The sequence below is a fragment of the Molossus molossus genome, unplaced genomic scaffold (assembly GCF_014108415.1).
Source record: "Molossus molossus isolate mMolMol1 unplaced genomic scaffold, mMolMol1.p scaffold_m16_p_16, whole genome shotgun sequence".
Lineage (NCBI taxonomy): Eukaryota > Metazoa > Chordata > Mammalia > Chiroptera > Molossidae > Molossus > Molossus molossus.
Window position 1 is genome coordinate 5,679,131 of NW_023425351.1, and position 15,492 is coordinate 5,694,622.

Sequence of the window (15,492 nt, forward strand, 5' to 3'; positions counted from 1 at the left end):
ACCAGAATATTTAAAGTGCTTTCTTCATTTAACCCTCACAGTGACTGAAACTGCTTTAATGCCTGTTTATGAAAAGAGTATAAAGCCCAAGCCCCATTGCGAGTGTCTGGAGAAACTCGGGCTTCATGCCCACTTTAGTGACACCAATGCTGCACTTTTCCACACTGCAAAATTACCTCTGCAAAAGCATCAGTCTCAGTTCCCTCTGACTCATCAAATAAGAAAGAGTTATGAACTTATTCTTCTTTCTAGTTTCAGGTCTAGCATATATATAAATAACTTTTACTAATTGTTGCTTATATTTCCAACTCAGTCATAGAGATCTTAGTTTTTTTCCATTACCTTAATCTTCAATAAATATTTTTTCTATCATATTTTCTCTGTGTGTATGTGAATAGTTTTGTATTTTATTCCATACACATCTCAAAAGTTCTGGAGTTACATGAGATTATCCTTTAAGAGAGTTGAGGAGTTGATCTTGTTGACCTTCCAAAATTCAACCTCTTTTTAATGACTTTTTTCATCTAATTACATCACCACTTCATTTAGCCCTGGTAGTCAGTGTTCTGGTGTTAATAATTTATAGTTTTCAGTTATTTTAGGAATATATCTCAACCCTCCTTATTTGGCAAGGCTGTAATGCAACAATTTGGAAATGTATTTCTTGGAACATTAAAAGTTTCAGTAGTTTGGCATAATGACACAGGGTCAACATTCTCTCATTTTATTAAAGATAGATATAAAATAAAACAGACTTTATCTATTATAACAATTATTTCATAAAAGAAAAGATGTTTAACACCACAGATATAAAAAGAATCTACATCAAATTAAAAATCTGTTCTTAAAAAATAGAAAATTATTTTTAAAAAATCACCATTTTTACCTAAACCTTTTTATTTTACCCATGATCAGTGACAATTTTTATATTAAATGAGATTCATTATTGTGTCTCAGTCTATTACTTTTTCTCTTGTATAGACACATACCATTACTTCCACATAAAACGTCTTCCCCACCAATTCATCCATTTTACTCATTGTTCATATATCAACTTGAGGAAACAGTCCTTGCTTTTCTGAATAGGTACAGATGTAGCCTTTAATAACACTTATTTATCTTATCTATAAAAGTTGTAAATTCACATTTACTTGTGTGCTTATTTAATTAATGTCTCCTTTCCTCACTAGACTATTTGCTCCATGAGGACAAAGACTACATTTTTGTTCAAAATTATAGTGCCACTCTATAACAAATTGACACAGCAGGCCCTCAAAAACATCTGTTGAATAAATAAATATATCGATAAATCAGGGAGCTGACTATCTCGAAATATGTTCATATCTGGTATTAATGTAAATATATATAATGTAACTACATATATACATACCATGGAAAATTTATTAAAATGAATGAACCAATAGCAAAGAAATACATTATTAACTAAATCCATGCTGTATTAAGGTTTCTTTAGTTTTCATATAATATCCTTTTCCATTTCAGAATCTCATGCAGAATACCATATTTCATTTAGTTACCATGTCTTCCTAGGCTACTCTTGGTGTTGACATTTTCTCAGACTTTCCTTGTTTTTCATGACATCTATTTTGAGGCTTATTCGTCAGATACTTTGTATCTTCATCATTTGGATTTTTTATGCTTTTCTCATGGCACAACAAAGGTTATGAAATGTAGGCGGAAGCCCAGTAAAGTAATATTTTTATTCTATCATACCAAGGTAATTACTGTTAACATGATTATAAATGTTGAGATCAACTTTGATCATTTGGCTGAAATTATGTATTTTTAGGTGTCTTCACAATAAATGTATATATCTTTCTTATTTTCACTCTGTACTCTGGAAGAAAATCACTATGCACTTTAAGAAACAAAACTAGCCCTGGCCAGTTTGGCTCAGCGGTTGGAGTGTCGGCCTGCGGTACAGAGAGACCCGGGTTCGGTTCCCGCTAAGGGCACGTACCTCGGTTGCAGTTTGTCCCCGGCCCTGGTTGGTCGTGTGGGTGGCAGCCACTCGATGTGTCCCTTCGCATCGATGTTTCTCTCTCTCTCTCTCTTCCTCTATCTCCCTCCCACTCTGTCTGAACAAAAAATGGAAAAATGTCCTCGGGTGAGGATAAAAAAAAAAAAAAAGAAAAAGAAACAAAACTGAAAAAGAAAAATATCTTTAGTACTCTCATAATTTTTTTTAAGTTACTAACATCCTCAATTAGTACTCTCATAATTTTTTTTTAAGTTACTAACATCCTCAACATTTTACTTGCATTCCGATTGTAGGCAAAACTTCTAAAAAAAATGGGGGTTATAAACCAGGGTATTTAGCAGTTGCAGAAACACATTATTTAAAACTTCTTGTTACCTAGTAAGAAACTCAGTCTTTGAAAATTTGAGACTCTGAGCTTTTGCCTAAATGGCTTTTGTATGATCGCTTACCTCACATTTACTATTTTGTAGCTGATGCAACCAATATTTCTAGGTTAGAACCAGGACTTCTAACTCTCACATTTCTTTAGATAAAAATGCATTTTTAAACTCTGAATTCTTTTACTACTGCCAATAGTATATAATATTAGTGAGAAATCATGACCTTTGACTAATTATCATAATAAAATATAATGTCAATGAATTTTTCAACATATAGATAGTACACAGTCAGTGAGCACAGGCCAAGACAATAATGAATCTTTAAGATACTTGAGATCATGGTAATGTCAGTAACAAAAGTGTAAAGATATAATTAATAATTCATTTATTCTAAAGAGCTTCTATATCCAGAGTCAGTGGCCAGGATGAGAAAATCTGGGATGACACTCCAGTAAGGACGAGGAAGAAACTGGTGATAGTACTATTAAAAACAACAACAAGAAACTGTGGCATATGGTACTTGCCTTTATGTATTAGAGGAATTTCCAAGTAAAAAAGAAAGTAAAATCATGATGTGTTTTTCCAAAGGTGGAATTTGTACATATGCATGAGAGTTGTAAGAGAGTTGAATTCACCATAAGCAGAATTTCATAATACTGTCAAAGATTCAGTTGCTGAGATAAAGCAGTAGTTATCTTGACATTGAGAAGCTTCCAACAGGGATCCTTGCAGGAGATACTGATTTTGTTTTGGAGAATAATTTATTGTTTTTTCAAATATGGTTTTATTTATTTTGGAGAGAGAGGAAGGCAGAAGAGAGAGAGAAACATCCATGTGAGAGAGAATCATTGATCAGCTGCCTCCTGCACTTACCCCAACGAGGGATTAAGCCTGCAACCTGGGCATGTGCCCTGACCAGGCATTGAAGAGGTGACCTTTCAGTGCATGGGATGACGATCAACCACTGAGCCACACCAGCCAGAACAATATTTCTTAACTGGGTGGAAGGTGGGGTAAGATGACCTCCATGGTCCCTTCTTAAAAGAAAGTTTTAGGAAAATACATGTAAAAATGATCTTAAGAGAATCATGGTTGTAGTACAATGTACATATGTCCAAATGCATTGGCCTTGATTTGCAGACATAGACCTACAGTCCATTTAATCCTGACCATCTGGAACACCGTGTTTTCTAATCTTGCCTACTAGAAAATCACTCAGTGATATTCACATGAAGAAGCTTTATTTCAGAAACACACTTGTTTATCAGACAACTCACTGTGATAGGCAGAGATTTACAAGCGACAAAAGATACCCTGTCCACACAACAGTCCAGCGGCAGGGATTATCTCTGGTAGACAGAGGGGCCGACACCTCCTTCCACCGCCACTCTGAGATGTCACAAAGGATTCTGAAGTGCATCAGAACTTAAATATTACTATCTAACCAGTCGTAATGACTTAATGAGAAGTCTTACTGCAATGCTTACTGTAGCTCAAAGCATTTCCTGTTCTTACCTTTTTTTTTTATATATATACTTTCTCAGTAATCTCTGTTTTAAACAACTATTGTTTGCTGATGGACTCATGTATTCACTTCACATCTGCTCAGCATGGACAGTGCTAGTTATTGAAAATGCAAAGACTTGGGACCTGGCTGCTGTCTGTCTGATTCCAACCAAGTCAAGCAGGACACCCCAGCCCCTTGCTCAGGGCCGCCAGTGACACTCAGCCAGCACTTGGAACATCGCGTCCTCAGGGCGGCTCTCCTCAGCCACCACCCTTCTCAGTGACCCCTCTTCCAGGCGGGACGGGTGCCTCTCGCTCTTCTCAGTCCCCGTTCTCTGGGGTGCCGCAGGCTCCCAGCCGCCTGCCAAGGCCCTGCGTGAGGCAGGCATTGACCCAACCCCGGGGCCAGCCCTTTCTCCGAGCAACCAACTCAGCGTCGCGACAATCTTCTAGTCATATTGTTACAACCAGTTATTTTTAGTGGATCTAGGGACTCAAATGATATCATGAGCTGTTTTGTGTTTGTGTTAATTACTAATATAAATATTAGTTTGTTTTCTAATATATGTAAGTGCACGTTATAATTATTTTGACAAAGTCAATGTGACAAGAATAAATTTATGATTTTTAGATTAAACTGTGATTTTTGATTCAGTGAGAAAAATGCAGTGGACTTATTTGAAGATAAGCAGGTGTTGTATTAGTTCTCTGTGGTTGCAATAACTAATTACCATAAGTCTAGGGGCTAAAAAAGACCTGATCTAGTATTATCTTACTCTCTGTAGCTCAGAAGTCCTAAATGGGATAAAACCAAGACCCTGGCAGAGACAGAGTCTTTCTGAAGGCGCCGGAGGGGCAACAGGGCCCTGCCTGCCTTCTAGGGGCCCCCTGCTTGTTTTGAACCACGGAGCCCTCCCCCATTTTCAGACCCAGAAACAGCAAGCTCACTCCTAATACTGCTGTCTCCACTGGGTCACTCACCTCGCCTTCTTCCACGTGTAAAGACGCCAGTGGTCAAGTGGAACCCTCCTGAACAGTCCAGGCTAGTCATCCTATTGTAATGTCAGCTGATTGGCAAGGTTAATCCAATCTACAGCCTTAATTCTTCTTTGCCATATAATGTAACATGTTCACAGGTTCAGAGATTAGGCATGAACACTGGGGAGAGGGGCTCATTATTCTGCCCATCACAGATGCTCAGAGTAAAAATCTGATAAGCAAAACCAAGTTAAGGGCCAATTTTGAGTTGCTGATTAAATTACATTTTCAATTTTTTTAAGTTACTCGTTTAACTTGTATATTAAAAACTATTAAGCATTTAAAATAAATGCATGCTTATCTATTTTTGTGGGGGGCAGGTAGCATTTAAAGGGTATCTGTGGGTGAATAATGGATATTAGCAGAACTATATTGGCCCTAAGAAACCCCAGTGAGAAGCTAATAGGTTTTAGGTGACAGATAATTAAAATGGGCTCCTCTCCATGGCTTGGGGTGTGGAGGTGTCCCAGACTCCCCCAGTCCTGAACAGGCAGTTTAATGGAAGATTATACTTGTACATGATGGAAGAATGTAACAATGACCCTCTATGGGCTACAATGGAGAGGTGACAGAAATCTGTTATTTTTCTATTGTGATTACATAATCCATTATATTTCTTTCCTCTGCCTCATTAATATGCCTTAATTATTGTGTGGTTCTAGCTCTGAAGTTGAATTTCTTTTTTTCTTTTCTTCAGTCTACTTTGTAATCCCATATAGTAGATATTTTTTAATTCCATGTGACTCGATATTGCTTGTTTTCTCTATCTAGTGAACTAAACTGTTTATAATTACAAAGCAACCATCTCTAGCTTTAGTGATATATTTGACATGAAGTCCACTTAACCTGATATTCACCTGTCACGAGAAAATGTACAACGGCTCAAAGGGCTAAACTCTCAAAGAAGCTTTGACTTTCTGGAAAAATCAAGACAGGGACTGCTTGGGAACCAGAAAGAGCCGATATCCCACAGAGTCAGTGGGAGAAAAACATACCCAATTCCATGTGTGAATTGAAGAAAGTTCTGGGCTAATTTTCAAGCAGAGCAGAATAAAGACTTTGAAAATAGAACTGATAGTGAAGACATTGTCAAGGAAGACAAGACAGAACTCATCTGAAGTCAAGCCGTTGTTTATCTGCTGTATCTGTTTCTGTGATCGGCCAAACAAGTGACTCTCCCCCCCCAAAATATTCTCATCAAGTGCTTGAAACTTGAAAATGTTTTCGTATTTGAAAAAAGAAAAAAGAAAATCTGTGCAGATGTAAACAAGTTAAAGATTTTGGGGTGAGATCATCCTGGATTATCAACCACCAGTGTCCTTGTAAAAGATCCACAAAGGAGAGCAGTCACTCAGAAGAGGTGATGTGACCACGGAGGCAGAGGTTTGAGTGGTTTGGCCACCAGAAGCTGGAGGAGGAGAAAAACGGATTCTCCTTCAGAGACTCCTGTGGGAATACACCCATGCTGGCACCTCGATTTTGGACTTCTGGCTTTCAAAGGGAGACTACATGTAGGTTGTTTTAATCTAACGAGTTTGTTATCATTTGTTAAAGCAGCTCAAGGAAACAAACGGTTTCTTATTGCTGTAATTCCAATACTTAATGACTTAACATTTCCCAACTCACAGTCTCTGTAGGTGGAATCCAGGTGCGGCTGAGCTGGGTCCTCTCTTTCTGGGTTTCTCCCAATTCTATAATCAGGACTCAACTGAAGCTATAGTCTCACTGGACGTTTTGACAGGAAAGCAGTTATTTCTGAATTCACTATTCAGCCCACACATGGGGAAGTATTGCACAAGTGCGTGAATATCAGGGAGTGAAGGTAATTGAAAACTCTTTTAGCAAATCCAAATCTGCCTACTGGCCATATTCTTTCTACATGCAAAATACATTTGATGCCCCCATGGTTTCCAGAATTTCATATAATTATATAAGCACATTTTAAGATCTTCAGTTACTTAATAATGGAAATAAAAATTAGTAAGTTTCTACAGATATTTGATCATATATCTGGTAAATAATGAGGGCTAGAAATAATATTAACTTGAAGCAAGGACTGTGTTTTACAATTCACGAATTTTACTGTTTTCTACAGTTCAAAATTTAGCCTTTATGAATATGTTCAAGTCCACTTTATCCAAAATAACAGAAAATGCCCAGTGGGAGGTGGTTTATGCTTTGGTTGGAATTCACCCCACTAAACCACAGCCTCTGCCATTTCTCCCTTTGCAACCTATAAGCAAATAATTTAAGGAAACTGGATGGGTTTCTGTGCGAGCACAGCATTAAGCCAAGTCCCGAAAACACCCTTTGCACTGCGCACCATTTACTCGCTGCGCTGTAACTGTTTCCGAGCCACTTGAATAATCATAACACAAAATTAAAATATGTCTGTCTATTTGAATCATCATTGACATCTGGAAAATTTTTTTAAATAGCAACTATAATTTCATGAAATTTCCACATAAAACAAATATGAAAATCTACCTATTTCACAGAATTATCATTGTTGGAATTAATGAGCAAAGAGAATAAAAAATGGGCATTGCATCACTCCAGTTATTCTCGTACTGGTTTATTCATCATTTGTTGTTTCTTTTCCTTTTTTTTAAAATTTAAACTATACATCTTTTTCTTTATTAATTTTAGAGAGAGAGGAAGTGAGAGGGGGAGAGAGAGAAACATCCATGAGAGAGAACATCGATTGGCCACCTCCTGCATGCCCCCCACTCAGGATCAGGCCCAGAACTTGGGCATGTGTCCTGGCCAGGAATTGAACTGGTGACCTTTTAGTGCAGGGTCAACACTCAACCACTGAGCCATGCTGGCCAGACTCTTTTCTTTATTTTTATTTTTTTTTAACTTTCTCCTCAGTCTGTTCTTCAGTTGGCCCACACACTAAAACATGATTCATTTTCTAATTCTATAAAATTATGATTTTAGTATTCCACTTTTCATTATAATCATTAGTTATGTATATGTAAGTACATTTCATGTACATCATTTCAATAGCATTATTTTATTTTTTAACTTATTTTATCACTATTTTTAGTTGACTATTTTTTCAAATTGATTCTTATTCATGCTAATTTCTAGATTGAAATATTCTAAGATATTTTTCATATTTTCCTTTTGTAACTATTAAAAACATGTAAACTACTTAATCAGACTTATATAAACTCACATTCCCTCAGTCTTTGCAAATATAAAGTTAGTTTTATATCCTCTACAAGTTATTATTTCTAGTATTCTCTGAGAATAAAAAAAATAGTAAGAGAATGAGAATGAATATCTGACTATGCTAAAACTTTTCTACTTAATTTCAATGTGTTTAAATTCTTTTTTTATACTAATCAAACATATCAACTGTAATATGAATGCTCTCATTATACCTCCGCTGAAATCAATCTAACTTTCACACATTATTACTACATATAATTACATTCCAACATTTATGTAACACTACACACTAAACAAATATTATATATATAGTGTGTTGCAACTGTTAGTACTTTTGAATGAGAACTGACTACAAGATCCAAAGAACATGCAGTTAGAGTATAATCACCCGGAGGCTAAAGAACGGGTAGGTAACTTTTGAAAGAGCAACATGATCCTATTAGACATACGGCTCTCTGTCAGCTAAGGCAGAGGCAGGAGAGTTATTTGCTTTCCTAGGTTCCATGCTGAGCACTTATCACGAGGGTGAAAAGCAGGCAGTAAAAGTGGACTTTTCCCTCTTCGTGCTTACAGAGGATAGAGACATTTGTATTTTCACTTTCTGTTTAAAAGAAAGTGTTCATTTCTCATGTGAGTATTTTCTAGGTTATAGCATTCTAACTGAATATACATTCCAATGAAACAGTTTTTATAAGGCTGTTCCTTGGTTTTGAGGGTCAATGTAAATGTGGATCTAGGTAAAGAGAAAAAAATTAATTAACATTTTGTACTTTAAAAAATTTTTTTCTAATAAATACAAGATCTTGGCTCATTTGGGGCATGAATTATAGCATGTAATAAAACAGAGAGCTGGTACTCTCATGAGGTTATTTTCTCTTTTCTTGAATCCTAGGACATCGCTATAAAGGAGTGAGGGTAGAGAGTAAGAGGGGTGGTCCTCAGAGAAACACTACTTTCTCTTCTTTTTCCCCACCCTTCATTCTGATACCTCTTGTTATCATCTGCAATTCCAATATGATGCAATCACCAGATTAACGGAGATTGAGTGTTTCAGGGTCTTTCTTGCCCAAGACAGACGTGCCCAGGCCAGGTCTCCTTGGTCCGAGATGTCCTGGGTTAGACTTTGTGTGGTTACATTGATTCAGGCAATGGGAAAAAAATCACCTGCCTTTATTATGAGACAGAGTTTTAAGATACCAAATAATCAAAAATTAAACAGGTAGCATAATACCACTATTGAGATGATCTGTGAAAAAAGACCTGTCAACCAAAGAGGGTAGATTGCTCATTTCCTTAAAACACATTTGGCTTTACCAGAAACTGTTGACTATCACAGAAACTGTTGACACATCCTGTAATTATCCATTTCCTTCTCACTCAGAGATACATGCATGATCAATTATGACTTTTATTGTCTTTAATGACTGCCACAATCTTTTTTAGATTCCAAAGCAAAATCTGTGCAAAGATATTTATTTGGGTATGAAGAGTCATTTTTGTGAAAAGAGTTCTGTATGTTCATAAGTTGGTAAAAATGTTATATACTTTTGCTTGACTTTTGAATGTTTCTTAGGATATTTCTTAAATGCTCCAGCATGGCATAGAGAACTGTGGAAAGAGGGGAGTATTAAGCTATGGTAATATGCCCTGGCCAGTGTGGCTTGGTGGGTTGGAGTGTTGTTCCATACCCCAAAAGGTAGCCAGTCGGGGCACATGCCCGGGTTACGGGTCAGGGTGCGTGTGGAGGGCAGCCAATCCATGTTCCTCTCTCACATCAATGTTTGTGGTTCTCTCTCTCTCTCTCTCTAAAATCAATTTTTAAAAAAGAATATGGATAATACGTAATATATTTTTCAAAAATAATTAAGATGATAGAATTTAAATGCTATTCATCAATACTCAGTGAAATGAGTTTTACCGTTTTATATATTTTGTTAAACTATATACTTCCCCCAAAAGTAAGGGGAAAAAAGGACTGACAGATTTATTAATCAATAGTGATAATGAGAAGATAGTAATGATAGAGAGACAGGAATGGGAAAAAAAACAAGGTTGAAGTGGAAAGACAGAGAAAAAGTAGAGAAGCCATGCCTAGTAATATAGACACGGCTGTAATGTGCGAGTTAGCAGATCCCTCAGGAACACCCCGACTCGCCCTGACCAGAGTAGGCTTAGGGAAGATGTCCAGTCTCCAAGCTACCTCTTGACCCTCCTCCAACTGCTTCATATTTCTACCTGTAATTCTAACAGCCACTACAAGAAAATCAACAATACTCTTGAAATTTAGTATTGTTTTAAGCCAGAATGCTTACACACATTATAGATTAAAGTAATTACATGCTAAATATATATTTTTACTTATTTAACTAATGTAGATGTTTATCAGGTTTCTGAATGGAAACCTATGTGTGAAAGTATTAACTGATAAATTAGGCTACTCAGGGTTAAGTGATTTTCTTTGCGTAAGTATTCCAGAATATGATGGATTTTCTTAGATAAACCCCAAATAGTTGATTCAAAGATAAATACGTGTGAGTGCACATGTGCACGTGTATACATATTTTTTTAAAAAAATGTTACCTAAGTGAGAAACTGTGTGGCCAGGCATTACTGGAATCAGTACTTACATTGTGCTTTGTGAGGTTTGAAATATTAGTTGCTATTGCTTGTAGCCAGTCGACGCAGTCTTCAGCGGAGAGGCACTGAATGATCCCACTGCAGACCCCATCCACAGCAATGACTTGAAAAGCATTCTGCCTGCAGATATGTCAGAACAAATCACATCGAAACGTCATCTCATTTATGTATTTGCAACTTGAAATGAAATCTATTAGAAATCTCTTCTTGCAAAGAACATAAATACAGCTGCAAATTCAGACTTGCTTACTTAATATCTCTGTTTTTAAATGGAAGTCCAAAGATAAACTAAGACAATATGTAATTTTGAACCACTAAAAACCATCTTAAAATTCAGATACGTTTAGAGATATTTTGAGTTATAAAATAAATATTATGTAAATGGAATAACATCTAAGATTATTTAGGATTCTTTTCACATTTACTAGAAAATTATGCATAGAATTTTATTATTTGGGCTACCGTCATCTTCTCTTGACATTTTCAATGCATTGTTTTATATACAATTGAAAGATCACATAAAAAACCCAATATTAAACATCTTGTAAAAATACTTGATATCATAAGCTGAAACATTTTGTTAATTGTTAAACAATTTTCAATCTCAATTTATTTATCTTCTTAAAGATGGTTTGGAAAAAGAGGTTCTTGTAGCTCCTCTTCCGGTCTAAATTTTCATACCCTAAATTATGTGACTGTTGTGCATTTCAATAACAAACTTTTCCTCAACATGCAATAACTGGTCTAAATATCTCTATGAACTTTTGTTGATTTTGTTGTTGTAGAAAATTAAACGATGCCATTTTAAATTGTTTACCAAAGTACAATGGAATTTAAAGAAACTCTGTACACCTTTAATATTTACATTTTCTGTATCAAGTTATTGCATATAAGTGTAATAAACAGGAATAGACAAAAATCCCAAAATAAATGGAAGGTAACCTTATGTCTCATGCTTGGGAATCACTCTGTTGTACAATGCAATAAACTTTGGAAAATAGATGAATTACATTTACATCCTTTTCAGAACTGGGCACTTGGTAAAAGCCTTTGCCTCTAAGACACTTTGCATCGAAATTATTAATATCTTTAGAAAAATTTGCTCTCGTGCCCTTGACCAAGCACTTTCTACTGATAACAAAGAAGTATTCAAATATACTTTTTTGTTTTATCTTAAAACTACATGAAAAGCCTTTAGGACGTACAACTATTGTTTATCTCTGAAATAGTCTTCTTTTGAATTTGTGACAAAAATATGCATGGCACACAAAAATATATAATTTTACATGATTTTCTCTGCTTTATCTTTGATATACAATGGTGAATACGACTTTTAAAATATCTAGACAGAAGCTGAACAACCTTGAAAAATGAGAATTACTTTGAATTTAGCAATATACATTTCTTTCCACGCTCTAATTATCACAACTATTGCTTCCTGTACCATAAATTAAAGCATATCTTGACCATATCTATTCATTCTGTTTTAAGTGAATAATGGCAGCTTAATATTTTAGCTTATTACAGTCAATACACCTAGATCAAATTTGTAATCTGTGTAATCATGTATGTGACATAAATCCTAGATAAAATAATTCTGAAGAATGAACCTTATATAAACCCAGGGTTATATATTAATAGACATCCCTTTTGACATTCTGTTTCTACTTTTCAGGTTGATTTGATGGAAACCCAATTATAAATATAAGTGAAGTATTTGAATGGTTTCAAATGGTTTACATACTATCTCTTACAAAATAGACTAATTACTGTTTGGGTCTTGATTTTCCCTAAAGGTCAATGAGAATAATATACTTTATAATTTAACAAGTATTTATGGAGTAACTGGTGGGATTCAAATACTTTCACATATCACTGAAGCTCTGTGAATACTTGTCCTCTGAATGTCCATCAACGGTGGTCTTGATAGCAGTGTTTGAGAGTATTTAGTAGAAATGTTTCAACATGGACTTCTTGTTTCATCAAGTGCGTAGGAAGAACTTTGGTGCTTTTGATTTCATGCGTAGCTTTTAGAAAATATAATTCTGTGAGTCGACATAATCAGGAATTAAAAAATTAAATATTCTTTGTTTTATATAATTTGATTGTATACTTTCTAAAATCAGTAGACTCCATTATTCATTTATTTAGTATTGTGAGACATTAAACTTTAACATTTGTACAATTATGATAGTTAATACACACACACACACTTGCAGAAAAAATAGTTGCATAATTAAACAGCTATATAATCTGAAGTTTTGAGTACAGAATATTTTTATAATCTTGTTCATTATTTTTTAAATATTTTTCTAAGGGTTACTGGTCATTGCTTTGGCAATAAAAATTATTCTCAAATGTGACCAAATTTCAAAGTAAGCTTATTCATTTATTTTCAATTTTCAAAAAACAACTGAATTGAATTTATGGGAGACATTAGTTAATAAAATTATATAGGTTTCATGTGTACAAACCTTTAATACAACATCTGTACACGTATTGTGTGTTCACCACACCATCCTGTCTCCCTTCACAACCATCGAACCCCTGATTTCTTCTACCTCCTCCCCCACCCCCTGCTAATCACCGTGCTGTGGTCTGTGTTTGTAAGTTTTTTTAAGTAAGTTTATTCATTTGAAATTAAAAAAAAAAAAGTCTTCCTTTGTATAAAAAATATACAACCCCTTCTAAAAATCCATGAATAATATTTAATAAAACTTACACATATACATAAATAGACGTAGGTTTCTGAGAGAAACCACTGCTGGGCTTAACAGGGACCGCGGGTGGGGATGTGCCCGGGGTGGTCCTGTCAGACGCTGAGAGGCTGTTGTAACCGTAAAACATGAGATGAGATGAAAATGAGAGGAACATACATTTTTTGAGAGTGAAAATGAAACAATTAGTTCAAGGGAATTTTAAGGTCATTTTAAGGTCATTAGGAAGGCTGTGATTTAATGACCACTTTTTTTTTTATCCTCACCCGAGGACATTTTTCTATTTTTTGTTCGGAGAGAGAGGAAGAGAGAGAGAGAGGAACATCGACGTGAAGGGACACATCGAGTGGCTGTCACCCGCACAACCGACCAGGGCCGGGGACAAACTGCAACCGAGGTACGTACCCTAGCGGAACCGAACCCCGGTCTCTCTGGACCGCAGGCCGACGCTCTAACCGCTGAGCAACCCGGCCAGGGCGCTGAGCTTTGTTCACACGGAAGGCGAGGGCGAGGAGCATCAGGGTTTCTCCAGGGCTTCGCGCTCCTGGCTGGGCGGTGGGCGAGGGGAGGAAGGGACGCCCACTCGTCATTGCGCAGGAGAGAAGCAGCCCGAAAGGAGCGCGGCAGCAGGGGAAGCGGCGGCCCGTGGGGAGGTGCCACGCCTGACACGCGGTCAAGCGGCGCTGATCTGAAGAGCTTCGTGGTCCGCCCTGGCGGTGCGGCTCTGCTGGTGGCACGTCCTCCGCTCAGAAGACACGGGCCCACTCCGGGCAGGGCGCCGCCGGCTGCCGCTTCAGTCTCCGGTTGGGGTGCATGCGGGAGGCAACTGACCAATGTCTCTCTCTCTCTCCCCACCATCCCTTGCCTTCTTCCTCTCTCTAAAAAAATCAATAATAATAAAAAAGAGCTTTGTAAGCCACGCTACAATATTTCAATCTAATCTTGAAAGTCTTAAGCATTGGAATAAAAGGATTACATTTGTATTTTACAATGATATCTCCATGGCTGTTAAAAAGATGAGAAACAGCCCAGGTGGTGTGGCTCAGTGGTTGAGCATCGACCCTGCACCAAGAGGTCACTGGTTCGATTCCAGATCAGGGCACACGCCCAGGTCGTGGGCCCGATTCCCAGTGGGGGCATGCAGGAGGCAGCCAACTGATGTTCTCTCCATCAATGTTTCTATCTCCCTCTCCCTTCCTCTCACTCTAAAATCAATAGAGAAAATGTTTTTTTGTTGTTGTTTTTTTTAAAAAAGATGGGAAACATAATAAGGAAGGTAAAGGAGATGTAGAAGGATATAAAATTACTCAAGATAAACAACGATGCAAATCTGTTTCAGGAGAATGGTTCTGTGTATGTAGGAAATAACATTTACTCAAAGGTATTGAAAATGTGTGTTTACTTGATTTGATTATTTGAGAAGGCGATAAATTAAATGAAAAATAAAAAGAAGTACCCAGGTTATGACTTCAACAATTTACTCTATTTCTTATTGAGTTCAATTCACATACAGCAAGTTCAGGATTATTTCTGCCCTACGTATGCTACCTTAAATCCCTCTCGTGTTATCTTTCATTATTCAGGCTTAAAACCTAAACTGTTTGCTGAAGTACATGCGTTTTTTCAAACCATTTTATTTCCTATTTCCCAGGGTTAAATTCACCAAACTGTTTTATGATTAGACCCTAAAACTCATGATTTCCTAAGTGTGTCTCTTTTCTCAAGCCCGGCATTCCCTTCGTCTACAGGCCTTTTATCCCACTCCGTTGACTACGTGTAAGGTAACCACAGGCAACAGGCCATTAACTCTCTGACCTCCAGTTTATCTGTGTTGTAAATAAAGATGGTGACATTTGTCCTCCACACCTCACATATGTAAACACTATTTTAAAGCATTTTTAAGTTCACAGCAAAACTAAGAAGGTACAGAGATGTCCTGTGCACCTCCTGCCCTTCACAGGCACAACCTCGTGCGTTTAAACACCCCCACCAGAGTGGCATGTTTGTTACATTTGATGAACCTACACTGACG

The 15,492-nt window shown here is 36.7% G+C and overlaps 1 protein-coding gene across 1 annotated transcript in view; it reads right to left on the reverse strand.

Moving 5' to 3' along the window:
- SNTG1 (syntrophin gamma 1) overlaps positions 1-15,492 on the reverse strand; it is an 866,981-nt gene that overhangs the window by 169,919 nt on the left and 681,570 nt on the right. The window contains exon 12 of the mRNA XM_036263979.1: positions 10,734-10,863. Coding sequence (XP_036119872.1) covers positions 10,734-10,863 — 130 coding nt within the window. The remainder of the gene's footprint in view (positions 1-10,733; positions 10,864-15,492) is intronic.